Genomic DNA, 24,001 nt, shown 5'->3' on the forward strand with positions numbered 1-24,001 from the left:
CGAGTGGGCGGGGGTCAACACAAAAGTGGGCGGGGCTAAATTTGCCGCGGCGCGCTATGCGCGCCGCACATTTTGTCCCTCTTTCGGTTCTTCAAAAGTTGGGAGGTATGCATTATACTATAGGGGCAGCTGTTGGGGGACATTATATTGAGGGGTTATACCACATCACAGTGACTGTCTGGCTGTTATAGTGTGTGAGGACGCCATGTTAGGAGGTTTGGACATACTGGTGCCAAGACGACCTTGAAAAGCCATGGCTGACAGCCTGCTCATGAGACTAGAGCCTAAACCAGACAGGTCACATTTGCACCAAAGCCCCAATTTTGGCCCGTCAGTCCTATTAACTCCTGCGTTACTGCAGAGGAGGATTGAGAGTCAATCCATTCACTAACAATCTCTGAGCCATGGACTGTCCCTTTAAGCACATTGCACGGACTCTGTAGTGACGGCTCATCCCCGGGGCAGTAGCTGAGGAGACGGCCCAGCAGCTTCCTATGGCTGCCCCGAGTGGACTGAGAGGCGGGGACAGCCCGGTAACCGCTCCATACACTGAGGGGACAAGATGGAGGCGGGGGCAGCGCTGGCGGTAAGAAGGCGGGATAGCGGACACAGGGCGCGCTAATGGCGTCAGGGGGGAGTGTGTGAATGATTGCCTATATCTGCCGCTACTTCCTTTCTATGTGACCTTTATGCTATAAGCCGCCATGTTCTGCCGCCTCCTAATGCAACGTGTAAATACGTGACCTGCGGCATGAGCTGACAGGACATGCTGGGGCTTGTAGTTCCCTCCGCACAGACCTACACACAGGCTCACCTCAGACAGGACTCCATTACTGCTCCCCTAGTACATGGCTGGTTGTGGCTGTGACACAGGACAAGGTCATTACAATACACAACTTGTAGGGAGGCAGTGACAGGAACACAGAAGGGTATATAATGTATTCTAGTCTCACCGGTCACCACAATGGCGGCCCCTTGTCTTATCCTGGAGACATGACATAAGTGTGGTAAAGACTAGAGATAAGCGAATAGTGAAATATTCGATATTCGTTTCAAGTAACCCCTCAATATTCGACTAGAACCCCATTATAGTCTATGGGGAATAAATACTTGTTTAGGGGGAAACCACTCTTCGACTCAGGAGAGTCACCAAGTCCACTATGACACCCCAGGAAATGATGCCAACACCCTGGAATGCAACTAGGACAGCAGGGGAAGCATGTCTGGGGGCATCTAACATGCCCAAGTCACTGTATTATGTCGGGATCCCTGTCAGATTGCGATATGCGGGAGCTGACTTTTTCCCATAGGAATGCATTGACTAGCGTTGATTGGCCGAATGCCATACGGAGTACAGCATTTGGCCAATCAACGCTGGTTCTGCCGGAGGCTCGTCTGTGAGGAGGCGGAGTCTAATATCGGACCAGAATGGAGAGTGCTGTGGACCGCTGTTAGACTCCGCCTCCAGCGGCAGAACCAGCGTTGATTGGCCGAATGCTATAGCATTTGGCCAGTCAATGCTGGTCAATGCATTCCTATGCCAATATGTAGCAGTGCTGAGTGTGCACTGAACCCTGCTGCACACTCAGCTCTGCTACATCGGTCCATGTGCTCAGTTGGCTGCTCCACAGCAGCCGAGCTCAGCCAATGGCCAGGTCTGCTTCATCTCCAATGTAGCAGTGCTGGGCGTGCGCTCTGCTTGGCTGCATCTCCGAATTTTTCCTGCGTTTGCCTCATAGTATTCGATTGGAATCAAATACCTCGAACGGCCTGATATTCGATCGAATATGTACTCAATCAAACGGTGTTCGCTCATCTCTAGTAAAGACGTGTTCACATTGTGTCATTTGTTCTTCTGATAAATGACACAAAGATGACAGTGGTTCTCATTGACTGCATTAGGTGTGTTAGGTATCCGTGGTTTTCTCCCTGTTCACCTGCGATTACAGACAGATATTACACCAAACGGACATTGGCGCAGATGGGGATGTCCGGGATAATCTTTTGTTTTTTGAGTAGGTGAAATAAAGGAAAAAAAAAAAACCACTCTCCTGTCCCCGGTGTCTCTCGGTTCAGTCTTGCAGTTCCGTTGTTTTCTTCCGATGTAAGTCCCCGCTGTACGTGACGGCTGAAGCCAACTATAGGAAGGGACACGGGACGTCACAGCCGGCGAGGACTTTGGGCAGAGGGACCGGACCGTGCTGGGAGACACCGGGACAGGTGAGTATGTTTTGGGGGCTTTTTTCACCTCCTCCAGCCAATTGCAATGTCTGCCTGAAATCGATGGACGTAAAAGTCTTACACCGTCAATTTTTTCATCCACCAATTTAAGTTTTAAATCATTACCCCCATTACAGCCCAGGTGGTTTTTATACGTATCCACAATTGTAGCGGTCCGCTTGTCCGTGGCTTTGGTCCTCTGACAGACTAGAACAAGTGATGGCTCAATGCAAGTACGAACATAAGTGATAATACCATTGTATTTTATTACCCCCATGGCGAGCACACATACCACCCCGACCGCTGGTCTGATGACCTAAACTTACCACATCATACATTTCTATCATACCCCTAATATAGATGCAAAATAGGGTTGTCACATGACATCAGTTTGGACATATCAGACCCCCTGTGATGATGTCATGGGCAGTATTCGGGGACATCATCGCTGTAGAGATTTGGGAGCTGCAAATGACATTTTTTGCCTAAAAATAAAAATTCACTGTCGGTGCCTGGCCACTAGGTGTCTCCGTTTTATGTGTCTTGCTGAGACATATAGCAGCACTTGGGGTCAGTCCAGACAGGCTGCAGGTCTTATCTAGAGGAATACCACTCTAATGTTGTCACATCTCATCCTATATTGCTGATGATTGAGATTTGGGTGATAAACCTGTGAAAAGTGACGTATAAAACATTTCTCAAATTATACCCCGGAGTTCGGATCTATTCATGCAGTCGAGCCGTGTCTTGACTATGGTTTTTATGGATCCATTTCTTTCATGAACCCATTTACCTCTATCCCTGTTCTCATGATCACCGGGGGTTCAAGCAGTTGGACCTCTACTGATCCTGTTGGCTTCATGTTAGCCACTGTTTTAGTGGTCCTCCTCTCCGTTGTTCGAGTACCCCGATAGACTTGAACAATAGAGATGCAATGCTAGTGTAATGCACAGCAGAAGTTAAAACTAGGAGAGCAGAGGAATACCAGAGTCCAAGCCAGGGCTGAATCCAGGAGGTCATGGATAAAGCCAAATCAGTAAGGCTAGGTTCAAACCTACGCCTGCTCTACATTCTGGGTTTCCGTCCCTGAATCCGCTTAAAAAAAATTTCTGACTTTTTCGTGATGAAACTCGGTGGTCCCCTTCATAGGTTATTGTTTTTTTAAGCGGATTAGGTTTCCGTTCTTCGGGTCTCCAAGCGGTGTGAACCTAGCGTAAGAGAACACATAACCAGGAAAGTCAAAATCAGTAAGCTGGAAATCAGGATAAGGCACTGAGTAAGTTCTGTGAACACAGAGCCAGAAAACTAACGTAATCACAGGCAGAGCTTGGTTTATATACCCCGCCTCAACCCTGGATTGGGCGGTGAGACACCACTGACTGACCAAGTGGACCCAGCCAGAGTTTGACTGCTAGGCATGGCAACCTTAAAGCGACGACGGTGAGCAGTGTTGCACCGAAGAAAGAGAAGTATACAAGTAGTAAGGGCAGGAGCACAGAAATGCGGCATCTTCCAGATTATCTGGAGGAATATTCTCTACATACACTATGGCTGAGCAGACCCCATATAGAGAATCCATTCTGTTGCCCTTATACAGATATATCACTACATTTAGTAAAAGACATGTGCAGTAATCTCCACTTAGCATAGATTTATCTGGTTAAAGTTTAGCTTTATAAATAAGTTGCATTACTGGGCCAAAGCTAAAAATAAGTGAGGGGCCGACACCTGCTGTTTGAAGAGGCCGCGACATTTGGACCACCCTACAGCCCTCATTCAATACTTACCAAGCACAGCGCCGTACATGATATAGTTGCTGTGCTCGCCATGTCACTTGAATGGTACTAAGGTGCAAACAGGTCATGTGATCAATGTCACATGACACTCACTGGAGCCCCATTATCGATTTGTTCAGGTGATCTGTGGAGGTCCCAGGTGTCCGACCCTGTCAGCCTAATATGGACCTGTCCTTAGAATAGATCATGAATGTTTTCCGCACGGATATTACTGCATTTTTGCAGCATTTATTTCTCACCTCATAGAAGTCAATGGAGAAAAAACACAGGTAAAATTTAAAGGAGTTGTGATCTGTAGGGGTCCAACACCCAGACCCTGCACTGATCGGGTGTCGGAAGCCGCTACTGGAGGAGGAGCACGTGCAGCACTAATCCTATTCAAGTAATAAGAGCAGCCCTGACACCACCGCCATACAGCGGACGGGGCTGCCGTGCCACTCCTATTACTTATATGCTGAACCTGGCACCTGTCCACTGCTTTATCCTCTGGCACCTGGGGGCTGCTGTGACAACTGGTCTGTGAGGGGTCCAGGTGTCAGACCTTCGCAGATCACCCTCAATCTGGGAATGAACAATCCCTTTAGGCCCTAGTTTGTGGAAAATGCTTTTTTTTATGCATTTTTATGAACAAATGTACGTTTTCGTATTTCCCATTACTTTTGTAGTCACTGCTGGGATTGGCTCAAAAAACAGGCAAAAAACATAAAAAAGCTGTATTTATACAACGGACAAGAATAGGACTTATCCTGAGTTTTGCTCCCAGTTCACGGCCCCATACACTAGACCATGAAAATACACAGTGGCATGAGTGGGGTCATAGCCGTGACAAACACAGTGGTGTGCATGAGGCCTAAAAGAGGAAACCCCCTCTAAATACTGCGCTTCAGCACATTCCCTATTGTTTGCCTGACTGTTCTGCAAAACATCTCCATGAACCTTTATACAGATCAATACCAGTCCTTGCTGTGGACAAACAGGTCGGACAGAATGTGCTGTTAGAGTTGTTGACCTGTTCCCCATGTTCTTTTCCTCTTTTTCAGCTTGTTTGTAGGTCTCCCCTCTGCACAACATTATAGCCATGGAAGATACTGAATGCCATAAATCTGTCTGGTAGCGGTGGGACATATAGTAACCATGCAAATGGCTGTAAAAGTGAGCACAGACATCACAGTTAAAGGGGTTTTCTGGATGGACTGTCCATAGCGTAGGTCCGTGATGGCGAGCACGGGTGCCAGAGGTGGCACTCAGAGCCCTCTCTTTGGGCACCCCCATCTGTGGAACAGATTATACTGTGTGGGGGCCATTGTGAAGCAGATTATACTGTGTGGGGGTCACTGTGGAGCAGATTATACTGTGTGGGGGTCACTGTGGAGCAGATTATACTGTGTGGGGGTCACTGTGGAGCAGATTATACTGTGTGGGGGTCACTGTGGAGCTGATTATACTGTGTGGGGGTCACTGTGGAGCAGATTGTACTGTGTGGGGACCACTGTGGAGCAGATTGTACTGTGTGTGGGTCACTGTGGAGCAGATTATACTGTGTGGAGGCCACTGTGGAGCAGATTATACTGTGTGGGGGTCACTGTGAAGCTGACTGGACTGTGTGGGGGTCATTGTGGAGTAGATTGGACTGTGTGGGGGTCACTGTGGAACAGATTATACTGTGTGGAGGCCACTGTGGAGCAGATTATACTGTGTGGGGGCCATTGTGAAGCAGATTATACTGTGTGGGGGTCACTGTGGAGCAGATTATACTGTGTGGGGGTCACTGTGGAGCAGATTATACTGTGTGGGGGTCACTGTGGAGCAGATTATACTGTGTGGGGGTCACTGTGGAGCAGATTATACTGTGTGGGGGTCACTGTGGAGCTGATTATACTGTGTGGGGGTCACTGTGGAGCAGATTGTACTGTGTGGGGACCACTGTGGAGCAGATTGTACTGTGTGGGGGTCACTGTGGAGCAGATTATACAGTGGAGGCCACTGTGGAGCAGATTATACTGTGTGGGGGGTCACTGTGAAGCTGACTGGACTGTGTGGGGGTCACTGTGGAGTAGATTGGACTGTGTGGGGGTCACTGTGGAGCAGATTATACTGTGTGGAGGCCACTGTGGAGCAGATTATACTGTGTGGGGGTCACTGTGAAGCTGACTGGACTGTGTGGGGGTCACTGTGGAGTAGATTGGACTGTGTGGGGGTCACTGTGGAGCAGAGTGTACTTTGCGGGGGTCACTGTGGAGCTGAAAGCTCTATAAATCTCCATTCACATGACCAAGGCCTGTAATTGTGTGCAATTGTGGATCCGCACATTATTAATGTCAAATTCCCGTGTTGGCACTTTGAGATAAGTTAGTGGGTTTTGGCTTGCAGTTTGGGCACTCGGTCTGTAAAAGGTTCGCCACCACTGGTATAGGTCATGCATATCATATTGGTGAGGATCCAACTCTCAGACTGTGAGGTCACAAGTTGCTGAAAAGCTGCGTTTTTTTGTTGCCAGGAATGGTTACCAGAAATGGGCGAACCGTTTTGTTCGACCCAAATATTCTGAATTGTTCATTTTTTAACTAAGCCGAACTTAAAATGGCCACTTCAGACCCCGGAGTACAATAGTTGGAGGCCCAGGGGAGGTGTAAAATATAAAAATACATTCAGCTCCCATTACTTCTTTTGGGACTCCTCGTGGTGACGACATGTGCCCATGGTCACTGCTGAAGCCTGGGATTGGGCCACATGGGCACTCCAAGCGTCATAATATCATGATGCTTGGCGCACCCATGTGACTGCTGAGGCCCAATCACAGGCTTCAGCAGTGACCATGGGCACATGACATCATGAAATAGACCAAGAGAGAGCGCCGGATACCACGAGGAGGCCGAAAAGGCAACAGTCTGACTAAATACCACAGTGAAAGGTCTAGAAAGCTAAAAGTGAAATCTATTTTTATGCTAACCCCGTACTTCTGACAATGAAGCAGTTGTCTATAGGTCTGACCCCCCGGTAAGTGTTGTATCGCTTCCTTATAGTATGCTGGAGGAATATAGTCAGATGCAGCGTCCTGTGAGGGGAAGGAGTTAATTTTCCCTGGCACCTCTCACTTTTGCCCTTTTGCTATTTGAGAAGGGCAGCGTGCCAGCCTGTAGAGCGGCAGCACTCAGCATGTTTTATATTTAGTCGCTGCATTTCATGTGTTGTTTTTCCTCCAGCTTGCAAGAGAGGTCGCAGAAGAAGATAGTGAGCAGGTAGTACAGTCTGCAAGGAATGAATGAATGGAGGGATGAGCCCTGAGTGAGCGGGCCTGCTATATAGGGTTATATCCTGCGGCTAGACTGGTATTTGCCTTTCTTTTGCTATGTCGAACGGCCGCGTCCTATGAACCTAGAACTACTCTTTCTGGATTATTGCAGTGTTGTAGCTGTAACCTGACATGTCCGCACACAGTGAGGGTCATAGTTATTCGCTGCCCGTCTGGTCGGTCCTGTCCATGTGAACCTTGTGAGCGGTCAAAGATCAAACCTTGTAAATTTTGTTTTGCAGCTTCCTCACCCAACTACATAAGATACGTCGCCCCTAAGAATAAAAACACCTTCTGGAATTTGTCCTTTCCCAGCTCATTCACTTTCAGCTTTTACAACGCGGTTTACTCTTATGTTAGATAAACAAGGTAATGAATTATATTGTATCCAGGAGGGGAACACTATTGTCTACTGTGCTTTTACATTGGCGCTTCCAAAAATTATCCAGTGACAGTTCCATCTGACAATTAAGGCCCTGGTACATTGGATCTTTTTTATTAATTTGCTTTCATTTTTTTGGGAAAGACGGGAGTGGCCTGACTATCCTCTAAAAAGATAAGTTGCTGCCCGAGGTGTCCCTGTTCTGTCTTGAGAGCACATGCACCCTTGGCCGCACCGTGCATTCATGTGCATGATACAGTCAGGTGGAATAGCAAAGACTGACTACTACCTAAAGCGTTTGCCTAGCTGTAGATAAGTCACCTCTGTCTGCTGAGACGTTATCCTTGAGGCATGGAGGATGTTTTTGCCCTCTGCCCTGGAACAGCTTTCTTAGAACTTGTGTTACACACCCGCAGCACTTGTTGCCATTATACGATTGTTACTTCTCCTTGGTCACTGTGCACGTTTCAGTAAATGATCTCCTTCCATCCTGTCCCTGCAGGGTAAACTTTTGTTGACACCTCTGGGTTAATCATTGGCCCAGTCCAGATATAACAGCCTACCTGGAAGAGGACAGCCAAGAAACTCACAGCTCAGCAGAACAGAAAGATTGGCAGCAGCTTTCCCCTCCTCCGACTGACTGTCTCCATTTACCACCCCCGTGGGGGTCAGACCGTGGCTCGTCTCCTCACTAGGAATCCATTTGGCATATGTGAACTGAGCTGATCTATATATATAGAGTTCTGCTCGGACTGTGCTTGCTCTGCCATCTTTAAATGAAGCACTGGTTTTAAGTCTGTAAGATCGCCCTTTGGACATAAGACAAGATGGGAGCTCAGGGGCAGGGGTATGGCTACTACCGGACGCTCATCTTCGGGGCCATGTTTGTGGGCTATACCCTGTATTACTTCAATCGCAAGACCTTCTCTTTTGTCATGCCATCTGTCATGCAGGAAATAAAGCTGGACAAGGATGATTTGGGTAAGTGGCGTTTACTGTCTGCCTCCATACCTTACAATATGCATAGACGTGTGAACTGTCTATAGGTGACTGACCACGTATATGCTGAGTATGAAGGATTACCAGCAAACTACAGCGATCTTCTAATCTCTATTCTGTGAATTCACAATGAAGGAGATGCGTGATCATTTGCTGATCGCTACTTCCTCCATGCCAGGGTCAGTAAATTGAACAATATGTGCTGGGACATGTAGTCCCTATCACTGATGGCGACAGGTAGAAAACATTTGTATAACCCTGTATTTTTATTGCAAATACTTGAGGAGAGCTATTGAATAAGGCAGACATGTTTTACACCATAAAAGTGTTGCTTCTTTAGTAAAAACTTGATTCTTCATGAGATAACAATTCTTAGTGGATATATTCTCATGACTGTGTGTTGGGCTGTTCCTCTGTTATTCTGCTGGGAAAATATATAAGTAAATTGACAACTGGGTGTTACCACTTTTCTTGTCAAAGGGGTGTGTCTCTACAGTCTGGCACTGTCAGAACCTGGTAACACCCAGTTGTCACATTAAACACACATTTCTAGGAGGAACAATAGAGGATCGGCACACTACAGAGTTGCTCTAGAGTTGTTATATCATGGGGAATCCAGGATTTACTAAACCAGAGATGAGAGGCGACGGATCACATTAAAGGGATTACTAAAGTTTGATTTTTTTTTCTGACTACCTCGTCGGAATAGCCTTAATAAAGGCTATTCTTCTCCTACCTTTAGATGTCTTCTCCGCGCCGCCGTTCGTTAGAAATCCCAGTTTTCGCTGGTATGCAAATGAATTCTCTCGCAGAACTGGGGGTGGTCCTCAGCGCTCAAACAGCACTGGGGGCGTCCCCAATGCTGCGAGACAACTCTCCAGTGCCACCTCTATCTTCGTCTGGAACGGCCTCTTTTCGCGTCTTCTTCCGGCGCTGGGTTCAAACTGCGCATGCCCACCGGCCACAAGAAAATGGGTGTTTACACTTACTGTGTAAGTGGCCATTTTCTTGTGGCCGGCGGGCATGCGCAGTCGGCTTTGCCCGAGGCCCAAAGCCTAGAAGATTGAACCCAGCTCTAGAAGAAGACGCAAAGAGAGGCCATTCCAGACAAAGATGGAGACGGCGCTGGAGAGTTCTCTCGCAGCATTGGGGACGCCCCCAGTGCTGCGTGAGAACTTATTTGCATACCGACACAAAAAAGGAATTTCTATCGAACGGCGGCGCGGAGAAGACATCTAAAGGCAGGAGAAGAATAGCCTTTCTTAAGGCTATTCTGACATGGTAGGCAGAAAAAATACAATTTTAATGATAGAATCCCTTTAAGATTGCACATGAGGGATATATAAATCTTACTGTCATGTTAGTAAAACAATAGAAATCCTGTTGAGCAGGACGTGTCTGTTTATTCTCAGGTAAATACCTATTTGACTAAAACACTTCACCTGCTTGAACCTCCATCGACTTGAGTATCAGGCTGCATATGGCAGTAATACCTTCTAGGCCAGCATATGCTCCTCATGTCATTCAGTGACATTGTGCAGCTCCATTCATCTCGGAGAGGATCACGTCTGAACAACTCTTACACACGTCCACAAAATCACAGATATATAACAAAGACATGCATGAATAAATCAGCCGTACACTGAAGGGGTTAATGCTCACAGATCCAATGAGTACAGTATGGATAATGGTCACAGTGACAATACAGTGCAGTCAGCATTTATAGAAAATGAGTTGCTATTGATATATAGAAGGAAAAGATTCTATAGAAATGAATAAAATACAAGTTATTCTATTTTATTCATTGATATCCATGTTCTTTCTATGGTAGGAGTCCATTGGGCAGTCATATTAGTGATTGACAGCCTTTCCTGTATACATTTACATACAGAAATAGCTGGCAGTCAGCTTGCAGGACCGCCCACTGGACTCCTAAGCCCATGTTCAGGTTCCTTTTAAAGGGATCCTATCATTGGATACCCTTTTTTACTCCCTAACACGTAGGAATAGCCTTAAGAAAGTCTATTCTCCTACCTTTAGATGTCTTCTCCGCACCACCGTTCGGTAGAAATCCTGGTTTTCGTCAGTATGCAAATGAGTTCTCTCGCAGCACTGGGGGCGTCCCCAATGCTGTGAGAGAACTCTCCAGAGCCGCCTCCATCTTCTTCTGGAACGCCCTCTCCCTGTGTCTTCTTCCGTTCTGGGTTTCAATCTTCTAGGCCTCAGACAGAGCCAATGCGCATTCCCCTGGCCACAAAAAAATGGCCACTTACACAGTAAGCTGGTATAAGCGGCCATTTTCTTGTGGTCACTTACACAGTAAGCTGGTGTAAGCGGCCATTTTCTTGTGGCCGGGGCATGCACAATCGGCTCTGTCTGAGGCCTAGAAGATTGAAACCCAGGACGGAAGAAGACACAGGGAGACGGTGTTCCAGAAGAAGATGGAGGCGGCTCTGGAGATTTCTCTCGCAGCATTGGCAACGCCCCCAGTGCTGCAAGAGAACTCATTTGCATACTGAAGAAAACTGGGATTTCTACCGAATGGTGACGCGGAGAAGACATCTAAAGATAGAAGAAGAATAGACTTTCTTAAGGCTATTCCTACGTGTTAGTTAGAAAAAAAGGGATTCTAATGATAGGATCCCTTTAATACATAGCATGTTGTAATAAAGGGCTGCTATAAGGGCAGATTCGGTCAGCTGTGTGTGGTATGTCTAACACTGGGTTCACACCTGTATTGGGTGTCAAATCCGTCAGAAATTGGTGGACGAAAAAGTCCTGCAAGCCTGACTCTTGTCCAACAATTCCATTTAAAAATAACAGACATACACATGACGGACCACCAGGGAATGAATGGGACCCTCAGGTGGTCTGTCTTTCTGTTCTGGTCCAGTCCAGATGTGACCCTAGCCCCATATGGTCCATGTGACCTCTACATCCCTGTAATGACCACTGCTTGGGTGACAGAAGCTTCCTGTATCATAGTGGTCCATGATGCTATGGCTGTAGTGTCCCGGATGAATATCATGTGTCAGTACAATGCAGTGATTTCAGTTCACTCGGCCTAGGAAATGCGTCGGGATAACTGCACCAGATGTGGCTGTCTGAATTCACCCCTACGACGGCCAAACAGTTTAGTTATTAACACCTACAATCTCCAAGGTATCCAGGAACTAACTAAGGACGTACGTCAGCCTGACAACTACAAAATCCCTTGTAGTAAAAAAAAAAGTAAACACAATAATACTAAATAAATACTGAATAAATATCCACTTTATTACAATAGATGTATTGCTCAGCAGCCGCTCCTTTCATTCCCTACATACACGTCCACACCTTAGGTGAGAGTTTCTGCGGCCAGCTCCTGACTTAGCTAAATTTTTTATGACATTTTACAACCTTTCCCGTCTGTTTGTGTCACTTTTAAACCAACACCAGGAGGCTTTAGCTGGAAATCGCCCCATACGGATCACTACGGCTACTTGTTCATGTCACGGATAGTGTTTGTTATATAGTAAGTTGGTTGTAGAAGACGTATTGATTGTGGACAGCAGGGGGCACCATAACAAATATAGACTGGGTTGTACAAGGCTTTGTGTTTCGATATCCATACTTAGAGTGCTCATACTTATTGGTCTTCTTATATACAAGTTCTATTCTGAAGCCAATGTAACGTGTATAAGGAATAATAAATGTATTAACCAGCAATGTGTTATCCGCAGGCCTTATCACCAGCAGCCAGTCCGCAGCCTATGCTATAAGTAAGTTCATCAGCGGGGTCCTGTCTGATCAGATGAGCGCTCGCTGGCTTTTTTCATCGGGTCTCTGTTTAGTGGGTTTGGCCAATGTCGTGTTTTCCTGGAGTTCCAGCATCTCCGTCTTTGCCATCCTCTGGTTTTTTAATGGTCTCGCCCAAGGACTTGGCTGGCCACCCTGCGGGAAGGTTCTTCGTAAGGTAAGTGCACTGAGTTCTATAGAAATATTGGCACGCCATTCACGTATCATTAAGAGTATGAACAACATTCAATACCCAACGACAGGAGCTACAGGAAAGTAAAGTAACCAATGTCTTAAAGGCTGTGGAGATCTGTGACAAGAAAGTATCTTTTTACATATTCCAGTTTATTACCTTAAAGGGATTCTACCATTAAAAAACTTTTTTTTCTAGGTAACACGTCGGAATAGCCTTTAGAAAGGCTATTCGTTTCCTACCTTTGGAAGTGATCTCCGCCGCGCCGTTCGTTCGAAATACTGGTTTGTACCAGTATGCTAATTAGTTCTCTCGCAGCGATGGGGGCGTCCCCATTGCTGCTCGAAAACCGACTCCAGCGCTGCCTCTGTCTTCTTCTGCATCCTGCCCTTCCTTCTTTGGCTGGACGTCGGACGCCTGCGCAGTACGCTCTGTTCGTTGAACTTGCGGTGTCGGCACTATGGCCGCGGGCATGCGCAGTACGTTCGACGAAGTTCGCCGAACAGAGCGTACTGCGCAGGCGTCCGACGTCCAGCCGAAGAAGGGAGGATGCACAAGAAGACAGAGGCGGCGCTGGAGTCGGTTTTCGAGCAGCAATGGGGACGCCCCCATCGCTGCGAGAGAACTAATTAGCATACCAGTACAAACTGGTATTTCGAACAAACGGCGCGGCGGAAATCACTTCCAAAGGTAGGAGACGAATAGTCTTTCTAAAGGCTATTCCAACGTGTTACCTAGAAAAAAAAGTTTTTTAATGGTAGAATCCCTTTAAGTTGAAAAAAGTTGCATTAAAGGGAGGTTTAATTTTACTTCCTTCCTTCGGGAATCTTCAAGCTGGACCTGGTGGTTTCTGGCTTGTCACATGATCAGAACCAGCACCCGTCCTCTGGGACAGTCATTCTCCTCCTCCTCCTTACTCCTCTCCCTTGTTCACAGGTCAGTACGTGTGCTTTTGGGGCTGGCAGATTATAGTAATACCCTAACTACTTGTGAAGGCTGGAGAGGAGGACGAAAGTAGAGCAACTCGGAGGCCGGGTGCTGGTGCCAATCTTATGACTTGGGGTGATAATACTAGTCTATGGACGAGCACTGTGAGCAGAGGGAGGGGGCGTTCCTCCCCGCTCACACTGTACAGCGCTATAGGCGCTGCTGTGGAGAAGGACGTACCTGACTGACTGTCAGGAACGCCCTTCTGACTGTGAATAGCTACGGTACCGGGACCGATAGCTCTTCACTGGGGCACAGATCGGGAAAACCGACCGTGCGCTGAATTTAGGGCACTGTCGGCTTTCCAGCAGTATATAGAACTGCCTGTGCCCAAATCCTCTTTAAAGGGCTTGTGCTGTTATGGACACTTATTTCCTATCCACAGGACATTGTCCGATCACTGGGGTCCTAAATAACGGGTCCTCCAGTGATCTTGAGAACGGGGAATTGAGAGTCTCCCTAAGGCCTGCTTGTGAGCAGCCTTCAGTGAGCAGTAAAAAAAAATCAGTAGCCTTTAAGGTACAATCTAAACTCTCTCTGATCCTAAATTCTTATTAGCTAGAAATGAACAATTCAGTGAAAATATTTGAGTGTATTTCCTATTATGGAGCCGTCTGGAAGACAAAGGACAATGAAAGTGAGTTGAGGCAAGAATTTACTGAAGCGGGTCATGGACATAAGCTAGAAGCTCCTACTACCATAGCAGGTATTAGGGAGAAGGACTGGCTATGCTGAGTAGTAACATGTCTGACACGTGGCCCTGCTGGCAGTCGCTTGTCTCTTGGTGAAACAAAGCGGAATAGTCAGCAGCTACTTGTACATGTTTGTGGGGGAGTAATGAGAAATAGCTTTTGTTTGGCCCACAGCTATTGTATCTCGTGTATGGCGGCAGTAGGAATCTCCAGTCACACTTCAGTATTTCAGTAACATTATTTATCTGTCCTTGAAGTCTCCCCACCACTTTGTATTTTAGGTATAGGTGGGGGTTACAAGGCGCAGACCCCCATCAATGACATTCTCCATAACCCTTCACATTCAGTGTCTCTTAGACTAAGTGTGTAATGTTGCTTAGAGGATACAAGAGGTCTACAAAGGTATATTGTAATGGAAGTGGCTGTGCAGGTTTTTCAGGGTTTGTAATATCTGAAGTAAATTAGGAAGCTTTAAAGGGGTTTTCTGGGGCTTTTAAATTGAAGACTTCTCCTTTATAGGGGACCCCTGCAGATCAGCCGCTTCACAGGCCATGTGATGTGTGTTCACCAGTCACAAGGCCTGAGCCAAGCATATCCATTGCACAAAGCACGGCGCTGTGCATGGCAAAGTACTGAATAGAGCGCTCACACTAATGCTATGGTCTCTTCAAACAGCTGATGGCGGTGCGGCCTGGGTGTCAGACCATGGACTATTTTATTGATGACCTGTTCCAAGGAGATGTCATCAATTATTTAGCCTGGAAATCCCCTTTAAGCTGTCTTATAGATGCTGAAATAGATTATTGTACACACCTCTTCCCATTTGTCAATCATCTTTACCCTTCTTATTTCAGTGGTTTGAGCCTTCACAGTTTGGCACATGGTGGGCAGTGCTGTCCTGTAGTATGAACCTTGCCGGAAGTTTGGGCCCTATTATCGCTACTCTAGTAGCAGCGAGTTACAGCTGGCGCAGTACCATGTCCTTCTCCGGTCTCATCTGCGTCGGGGTTTCAGTCCTTTGCCTTATACTCATCAAGAATGAGCCATCTGACGTGGGGCTTAAGAACATCGAACCGGGACCAAAGAAAGGGAAGAAAGGTGAATGATTCTTATTTTGTATCCCAAGTGTTTATAACCTACCGAGAACTTACATGAATGACATGTTGGGCCACTTAAAGAAGTTATCAGGCCTTATCCTTTGTGATTGGTCATCAATTGAAGATTGGCAGGAGCCCGACCTCCGGAAAACCTGCAGATCAGCTTTTTAAATCGGCACAGCACCCGTGAGCTTTGCTGTACAGCCCATGCTGCGTTCATCAGTCACATGACCTGTTCGTGGCTCAGTCCCATTCAAGGGAAAGGAGCTGAGTTGCGATACCAAAAACAGTCACTGTGAAATATGGGGTGTTGTGCCGTAATGGCCCCTCATGCCAGTGTGTACATACGTAAATGATATATGTATAAGAATAATAAAGCACATAGGAACATTAACACACAATCTGCCCTGTACTCCATGTAAGGAGGACCTTGTAGTATAACCTCCGCTTCTCTTTTCCACCAGGTTCCCAGTCTACAGATGAGACTACTCTCAAAGAGTTCCTGCTTTCTCCTTACCTGTGGTTGTTGTGTGCCGGTTACCTGGTGGTATTTGGGGTGAAGACGTGCTGTACAGATTGGGGACAGCTTTTCTTGATTCAGGACAAAGGGCAGTCTGCGTTGATAGGTAAGTGATAGACGTACTGTATATGTCATTGGTGTATTTTTTACTTTATAAAGTGCATCTGATGATAAGACACATGTAGGTTGTAGAGGAGGAAAATAGGAAAATAATCTTTTGAATCAATGCCTGGACTACCTCTTTAAGAATAATGTCCCATAGTGGCCTCCTACACAGTGTGATGTCCCATAGTGGCCCCTCCACACAGTATAATGTCCCATAGTAGCCTCCTACACAGTATAATGTCCCATAGTGGCCTCCTACACAGTATAATGTCTCATAGTGGCCTCCTACACAGTATAATGTCCCATAGTGGCCTCCTACACAGTATAATGTCCCATAGTAGCCTCCTACACAGTATAATGTCCCATAGTGGCCTCCTACACAGTATAATGTCCCATAGTGGCCTCCGACACAGTATAATGTCCCATAGTGGCCTCCGACACAGTATAATGTCCCATAGTGGCCTCCTACACAGTACAATGTCCCATAGTAGCCTCCTACACAGTATAATGTCCCATAGTGGCCTCCTACACAGTATAATGTCTCATAGTGGCCTCCTACACAGTATAATGTCCCATAGTGGCCTCCTACACAGTATAATGTCCCATAGTGGCCTCCTACACAGTATAATGTCCCATAGTGGCCTCCTACACAGTACAATGTCCCATAGTAGCCTCCTACACAGTATAATGTCTCATAGTGGCCTCCTACACAGTATAATGTCCCATAGTGGCCTCCTACACAGTACAATGTCCCATAGTGGCCTCCTACACAGTATAATGTCTCATAGTGGCCTCCTACACAGTATAATGTCCCATAGTGGCCTCCGACACAGTATAATGTCCCATAGCAGCCCCTCCACACAGTATAATGTCCCATAGTGGCCTCCTACACAGTATAATGTCCCATAATGGCCTCCTACACAGTATAATGTCCCATAGTAGCCTCCTACACAGTATAATGTCCCATAGTGGCCTCCTACACAGTATAATGTCCCATAGTGGCCTCCTACACAGTATAATGTCCCATAGTGGCCTCCTACACAGTATAATGTCCCATAGTGGCCTCCTACACAGTATAATGTCCCATAGCAGCCCCTCCACACAGTATAATGTCCCATAGTGGCCTCCTACACAGTATAATGTCCCATAGTGGCCTCCGACACAGTATAATGTCCCATAGTGGTCTCCTACACAGTATAATGTCCCGTAGTGGCCTCCTACACAGTACAATGTCCCATAGTAGCCTCCTACACAGTACAATGTCCCATAGTAGCCTCCTACACAGTATAATGTCCCATAGTGGTCTCCTACACAGTATAATGTCCCGTAGTGGCCTCCTACACAGTACAATGTCCCATAGTAGCCTCCTACACAGTATAATGTCCCATAGTGGTCTCCTACGCAGTATAATGTCCCGTAGTGGCCTCCGACACAGTATAATGTCCCATAGTGGCCTCCGACACAGTATAATGTCCCATAGTGGCCTCCTACACAGTATAATGTCCCATAGTGGCCCCTCCACACAGTACAATTCTCCATTGTGACATCTCCACATACTATAATGCCCTTTAGCAGCCTATACAATTTGGAAAGACCCCCAAGTATAATGATCGGAAGAATCAGCAGACACGTCCGTGTCATGACAGCGATCTAACCCACGTGATATTACACCAGCGTCATTTTCAGTTTGATCGCTAAAGCCATATTACAGGCCTCAGCAGGGTCTGTCCACTTCTTAGGACCGGTAAATAATATCTAATGAGTGGAGGTCCAATAACTGGGACCTCCGCAGATCACCTGCTCACAGTGACAGTAGTGCCCAGGTGAGCGCACATTGACTTCACAGGCTGGAGATATCACATAGATTTGTCACATGCCCTCTTTGCAGCTCAGTCTTATTCAAGTGAATGGGGCTGAGCTGCAGTACTAAACACAGCCACTGTACGATGTACGGCACTGTGCTTGGTGAGCAATAAAGTGACAGATGGTGGTCACACATGCTCAGTAGCCCAGTCCCATATCCTGGATCCTCTCGTACAGTCAGCAGACGGGTTCTTATTGTTGTACAGACCAGCAGTAAGGATAAGAGCACTAGAAGCAGCCGTGTCCTATCAGCACTGAAAGCATTAGGTGGAGAGAGAATGAAGAGAACACCAGGGGGCGACATCTCTAGATAATGGAGCAATTTTTATATAATGATAGTGAGATATTATTCTGTTTTGTAGGATCTAATAAGGTAAATTGATCATTATTTCCCAGACAGCTTCATATGAATATATATCATTTAACCTATATAACATTTTCTTCTTTTCCAGGCAGCTCGTACATGAGCGCTCTAGAGGTCGGGGGTCTTATAGGAAGTATTGCTGCAGGATTACTGTCTGATCGAGCTGTGGCCAAAGTAAGAATCATTCATCCTAGCATCGCATACACGTCTGTATTTTCAGTATACCGTCCAAGACTGTTACCGTCATACAAGGCTGGTATTGACAGGATAGAAGACTGTGGAACTGAAATGGCACCCTACTTATAACGGGGGCATTCAGGAAATCGGACTCAATGTTACGGCTGTAATGTGCCCAGCTTACTGGCTCCAATGAATGGGGCCACGGAAGACGCCTGTGTGCTGCCCGTACTATTCAGTCACAGCCAGTGATGCCTTATAGCCATAATACCAGTGCTACTGAACCCAACCTTAGTAACTATTGAACACTATAGTATTTATTACTTATATATGAACTGTTTTGTGGTTTTTTTTTCACTTTTTCATTGATATGTCCTTTCTGTGGTCAACGTCAGGCAGGTTTGAAGAACTACGGCAACCCTCGGCACGGCCTACTTCTGTCTATGATGGCTGGAATGGTCGTGTCCTTGTTCCTCTTCCGCGTCACAGTCACTCCAGGATCATCAAAGGTAACATAAAACTTCTCAAAAAGTTAACAAATAAGCGCTAGATCCATTGGCGCTCACTTTATCTCGCCTAGTGCAGTGCTTGCTCATTCTCTCACCTTCTCTCTATACTTATATGTATACTCTTCTCTTCTTTTCTTTGCTGTACACATTGTCTCAGGTTGATGGGATCTTGTCTCTCGCCCTCCAGCCTCTCGCTGAGATGTCCAATCTGACTGAACAAGAGGTTTCTGTCTATTTTCAATAAGTCTGTCTGTCCTTTTTCCTTCTGACTAAGATTAGTAAATTGCTGCGTCTGTCTTGGCATCTTTTATGCTTTATATGAATTCACAGCCCATTAGTGCTGGTGTTAAAGTGGTAGTAAACTTGTATTTATATTGTCATAACTAAGTAGTGCAGGTGAAGAGAACAAACTGCAATATACCTCACTATAGGAAAGTACCTGTGCCTTTAAGTATCTGATTCATGCTGTCCATACTCCTTACACAAACAGTCTCAGGTTACAATGGGCACTATGGAGGGTGGAAAAGGAGAAGGCAAATGAGTCCTTTCTGCCAGGAGAAGGCTGGCTAGTAATTGTGTTGTGATGCTAGGTTCACACTAGCGCCCGGAGTCCGTTCTGAGCTTTCCGTCTTCTGCATACAGACTCTCCGAATGGATTACCAACACAGATGTGAACTAAGCATTAGATCATTATAGGTTGTGATTTCCAGGCTGAAATAGAAATGTCATTAGCACTATATATATATATATATATATATATATATATATATATATATATATATATATATATATATGTATGTATGTGTGCGTGTACAAACACTTACATTGTTTTATTTTCTCCTACTTAATGTATAGCACAGCATTAATTTGACCCTCTTACTATGCTAGGTGTGGATCCTGATTCTAGGAGCCATCTTTGGATTTTCCTCTTATGGCCCTATAGCTCTGTTTGGAGTTATTGCCAATGAAAGTGCCCCGTCCAACTTCTGCGGAACGTCTCACGCCATCGTGGCCCTGTCAGCCAACAGTAAGTGGGACTTGTGGATCTTTTTTTTTTTTTTAATTTAATTTTTATTTTTCAACGAGATCATGTTTTTATAAAACTATTTACATATTGACATCTTAGGGTACATTCACACTACTGTTCTGAGCATCCATTTTTCTAATTCGTTTTAGGACGAGAACAAGGAACATTAATGGCAATAGAGTGAGAGGTGCAGACAGAGCCTCCCCTTTATCTACTGCCATTCCCATTGATTCTAATGTAAAAAAAAAAAAAAAAAACTTGGCGGAAGAAAGCTTTTTTTACATTATAATTAGAGATGAGCGAGTACTGTTCGGATCAGCCGATCCGAACAGCACGCTCGCATAGAAATGAATGGACGTAGCCGGCATGCAGGGGGTTAAGCGGCCGACCGCCGTCAAAGCGGAAGTACCAGGTGCTTCCATTCATTTCTATGGTGCGTGCTGTTCGGATCGGCTGATCCAAACAGTACTCGCTCATCTCTAATTATAATGATGACAGACAAGACACCAGATGGAGGGGGCGCTGTCTACATCATTCACACTATTGCTGATATCGTTCATTGCTCCCCCTATGACGGAAGAGAGAAATGGACATTAATATAGTGTGACCCTAGACTTATTCCCTTCTCATTATAGACGCCAGATCTAACACTTGTTATAATATTTCATTACCCGTTTTTCTCCACAGTCGGAGGATTTCTTGCAGGATTACCTTTCAGCACAGTGGCCAAACATTATGGTTGGGATACAGCTTTCTGGGCGGCCGAGGTGACCTGCCTAGCAGTCACCATCATCTTCTTTCTTCTGAGGAACATCAAGACCAAGATGGGTCGCTTGCCTAAGAAATCTGACTGAGACAGAGCTCAGGAATCCTCCCCTGACTCCATACAAGAAGAAGTAAAGACACATCAGGAGGGAGGAGGAGGGGGAGTGGATTCGGACCGATCAGTAGCGCTCATATACGAGTACTGCCGAATTATCGCTGACTGTGCCAAGCAAGTAGTCTGGCCTTTACCCATTCAGTCTCACTCGCGTTCCACCTGCAGGACATCACCTTAAATCTTCCCTTTGCTGTGTTCATGAAACATCCCCAAACATTTCAGACTCAGGTGAAATACTGAGATTATCATGAAGGACTTCTGCCAATCTAGTTGCTTTGGTTCATGTGAAATCTCGCAGTCCATCCACATTTCAAGGCGGATACTTGGCGCAGATCTCATTATAGTACTATATATAGGAAATGCAGTATTTACCCAAATGAAGGAAACACCAGGTTTTGTTGGAACCTAAATCACACTATGTAGTATTACTTGTGTCCATAATAGATGCCGTTATATTCAGGAGAGGTCAAAAAATACTTTTTTAGAAATTGTAGGAAATGTAATATGGCAGACAGTCTATAGAAGGTTGTAATATCGTTTATTGGTATTGGGAGACAAGAAAGATCTGGAAGTCTTAAGTTGGCCATACACATGAGAGCAGTGACAGCTATACCGCCGGAGTGTATGATGGCGTCCAGACTCTCCCTGCAGTGCAGATATCAAGGAAAGGAAGAGTCATGGGTGTTCAGTTTTATTGTAGTCAGTGCTACCAACACCTACCTATTGAAAACACTTGCATGCTTGGCTAAGCTGAGCTTGCATGTGTATGGGTGAATCAGGAGGAACAGCTGTCTAATGTGTATGGGCAACCTAACCCCTCATTCTCATCTGCGTTGGTATTCCATGCGGGGGAGTCCACATGGGGACCCCTAAAAGGATTACCAAACGCAAGTGCTGTGCAGTAAAAGCACACAGACCCCATAGACTATAACGGGGTCCGTGTACTGGCTGCGTGCTGCCCGCACAAATCATCCGGACAGGAAAGTAGATTGTGAACGACTTTCCTGTCGCATTTTCTGTGTGGAGATCTGTCGGCAAGCACACGGACCCCATTATAGTCTATGGAGTCCGTGTGCTTTCTTGCAGTTGCGTTCAGTAGTCCGGTTGAGGGGGTCCCCATGCAGACTCCCCTGGACGGAATACCAACGCAGATGTGAACCAACCCTAAGGCCTTATTCCCACATCAGTTCCTTGGTTTTATGTGCGTGTGTTGTCCGTGGTTGATAAATCCATTTTAAGACTTTTTAATGTCTTGTCTGTGAAAAACAGACCACACGTGGGTGACCACTGGCCCAGAGATGTCAATGGGCAAAATAGAGGATGTCTCTATTGTTTTTAGACAGACTCAACTTAAAAAAAACGAGACGGCTGCACACGCCCATCTAAAATCAATAGGATCGTGCGCTGTCCATGGAGAACACAGAAAGACATTTCTATGAAAATCATGTGCCGTGGGAATAAGGCCTATTGCACTAATTTCTCATTTAATCCTGAAGCAAACTGGAGAATGTAATAAAAGTATATAACAATATTCCTGTATAAGATATATACTGCTGTAGGCTTTAGATATATTACAGTATATGTGAAGCTTAGCTTTATCGCCATGATAAGGCCTTATACACGTCACAAGTGTATGGTCCCGTCCATGAAAAATGGATGAACCACTAACACAACACGACTAGAGATGAGCGAACACTGTTCAGATCAGCCGATCCGAACAGCACGCTCCCATAGAAATGAATGGAAGCACCTGTGACGCCGGACGCCGGCAAAGTCAGCGTCACAGGTGCTTCCATTCATTTCTATGGGTGCGTGCTGTTTGGATCGGCTGATCCGAACAGTGTTCGCTCATCTCTAAACACGACCATGGAATCAAACCAACCATGTGCTGTCAAGACCATGCTGCAGATATTGTGTAATGCACAGCATGCTCGTAACGTTTCTCCCTTTCCTATGCATTCCCTGAAATCCATATTAACACATCTGTACTGTGCCGTGATTTATCCACCAGGCTCGGACTTGGCCTGATCAGCCCCATGTATCACCTGACCAGGAGACATGTATGTCCACTAGAACTGAACACTTAGATGATAGCACAGATCTTAGAACTGATACGGAAAGTATATTACTGTAACGCTGCATCACACGGCCATGTGCCCAGTCTGCAGTAAAACAGCATGGACGCCACATGGATGCCACCGGTGCGTGCACAGACCCATTCACATCATCTAATGATCCCGGGTCACATAACAGACAGGTATAGGTCCTGTCCTTAGATTTGCCCCAAGCTCACTGCCCCATAATCAGGCCCGGGATAATACATGGGCCTGTGTATGGGGCCATAGAGATGAATGGGCAAATAGTAAGCAACACATGAATGTAAAGGGCACACAGTAGTCAACTTGTCTAATTTTGGTATTATCTAACCCAAAGAATGTGAATTTTTTTTTTTTGCGTTTGCCTCAATATGGTCAACAGATACTGATGGACGTGGACAGAATTGGCCTTTCCGCATGAAGTCTTGGCCCCTTAGTTCTTAGACATTTTAGGAACTTGCGGAGGTTTTAATGTTTTAACTGGAAAACCATTGAAAGCTGCTGCGTGACTGGAAGTAAGTGGGGTGTGGGAAATGCGAGACACATTGAACAGTGCGAATAACATGTAACATTGTGATGTTCTGGTCATTTATGAGAATAAAGATGGAGAATGTGGGGAAAGAGCATATCAAATATCCACAGAATAGTGAATAGATCAATACAGAATTCACTGCCATAGCTTAGCACAATGTATACTGTACTGCAGAAAGCACTCTGTGGTATACAGGGAACGGTACAGATTGTTTCAGATTTGATACATTATTCATTGGGGGGAATTCATCATTCTTTATTGAGGCGCATGGTTGGCACCATCTGGCAACAAACCAAGCCCCAATCCACCCCTCACCCACCACATTCTGCGGGCTGATTTATTAAAGCTCACGCCAGTCTCCTGCAAACAGATAAAATTCCTATCTGGCCTAGATTTCCATAATGGCACTAGGATCTCCATAAGGCCAGTCTTAATAAATCTTGAGGGATTGTCCCAAATTGTGGCAACTAATGAACAACAATGACATTTCTAC

At 45.9% G+C, this 24,001-nt stretch overlaps 1 protein-coding gene across 5 annotated transcripts; it reads left to right on the plus strand.

The window, feature by feature from the left end:
• Positions 1 to 441: 441 nt before the first annotated feature.
• Positions 442 to 23,611, plus strand: SLC37A4 (solute carrier family 37 member 4). Of its 5 annotated transcripts, XM_075277653.1 has the most exons (12): positions 442 to 586; positions 5,057 to 5,168; positions 7,551 to 7,677; positions 8,193 to 8,671; positions 12,412 to 12,644; positions 15,193 to 15,436; positions 15,900 to 16,061; positions 18,376 to 18,461; positions 18,860 to 18,973; positions 19,131 to 19,196; positions 19,862 to 20,000; positions 20,688 to 23,611. In XM_075277653.1, the coding sequence occupies exons 4-12, from the start codon at positions 8,518 to 8,520 to the stop codon at positions 20,852 to 20,854; spliced, it is 1,365 nt and encodes a 454-aa protein (XP_075133754.1). In that variant the 5' UTR covers positions 442 to 586; positions 5,057 to 5,168; positions 7,551 to 7,677; positions 8,193 to 8,517; the 3' UTR covers positions 20,855 to 23,611. The 5 variants fall into 5 exon arrangements, with proteins under 5 accessions (XP_075133754.1, XP_075133758.1, XP_075133756.1 ...); XM_075277657.1 differs by lacking the exon at positions 19,131 to 19,196; XM_075277655.1 differs by lacking the exon at positions 5,057 to 5,168.
• The last annotated feature ends 390 nt before the right edge of the window (positions 23,612 to 24,001 follow it).

Source organism: Leptodactylus fuscus, chromosome 6 (genome assembly GCF_031893055.1).
Source record: "Leptodactylus fuscus isolate aLepFus1 chromosome 6, aLepFus1.hap2, whole genome shotgun sequence".
NCBI classification, from domain to species: domain Eukaryota; kingdom Metazoa; phylum Chordata; class Amphibia; order Anura; family Leptodactylidae; genus Leptodactylus; species Leptodactylus fuscus.

Coding starts and splice junctions, on each gene's coding strand:
- SLC37A4 (XM_075277653.1), top strand. CDS start 8,518: ATGGGAGCTCAGGGGCAGGGGTATGGCTACTACCGGACGCTCATCTTC. Junction 8,672..12,411: donor GCTGGACAAGGATGATTTGG/GTAAGTGGCGTT, acceptor TGTTATCCGCAG/GCCTTATCACCAGCAGCCAG. Junction 16,062..18,375: donor AGGGCAGTCTGCGTTGATAG/GTAAGTGATAGA, acceptor CTTCTTTTCCAG/GCAGCTCGTACATGAGCGCT.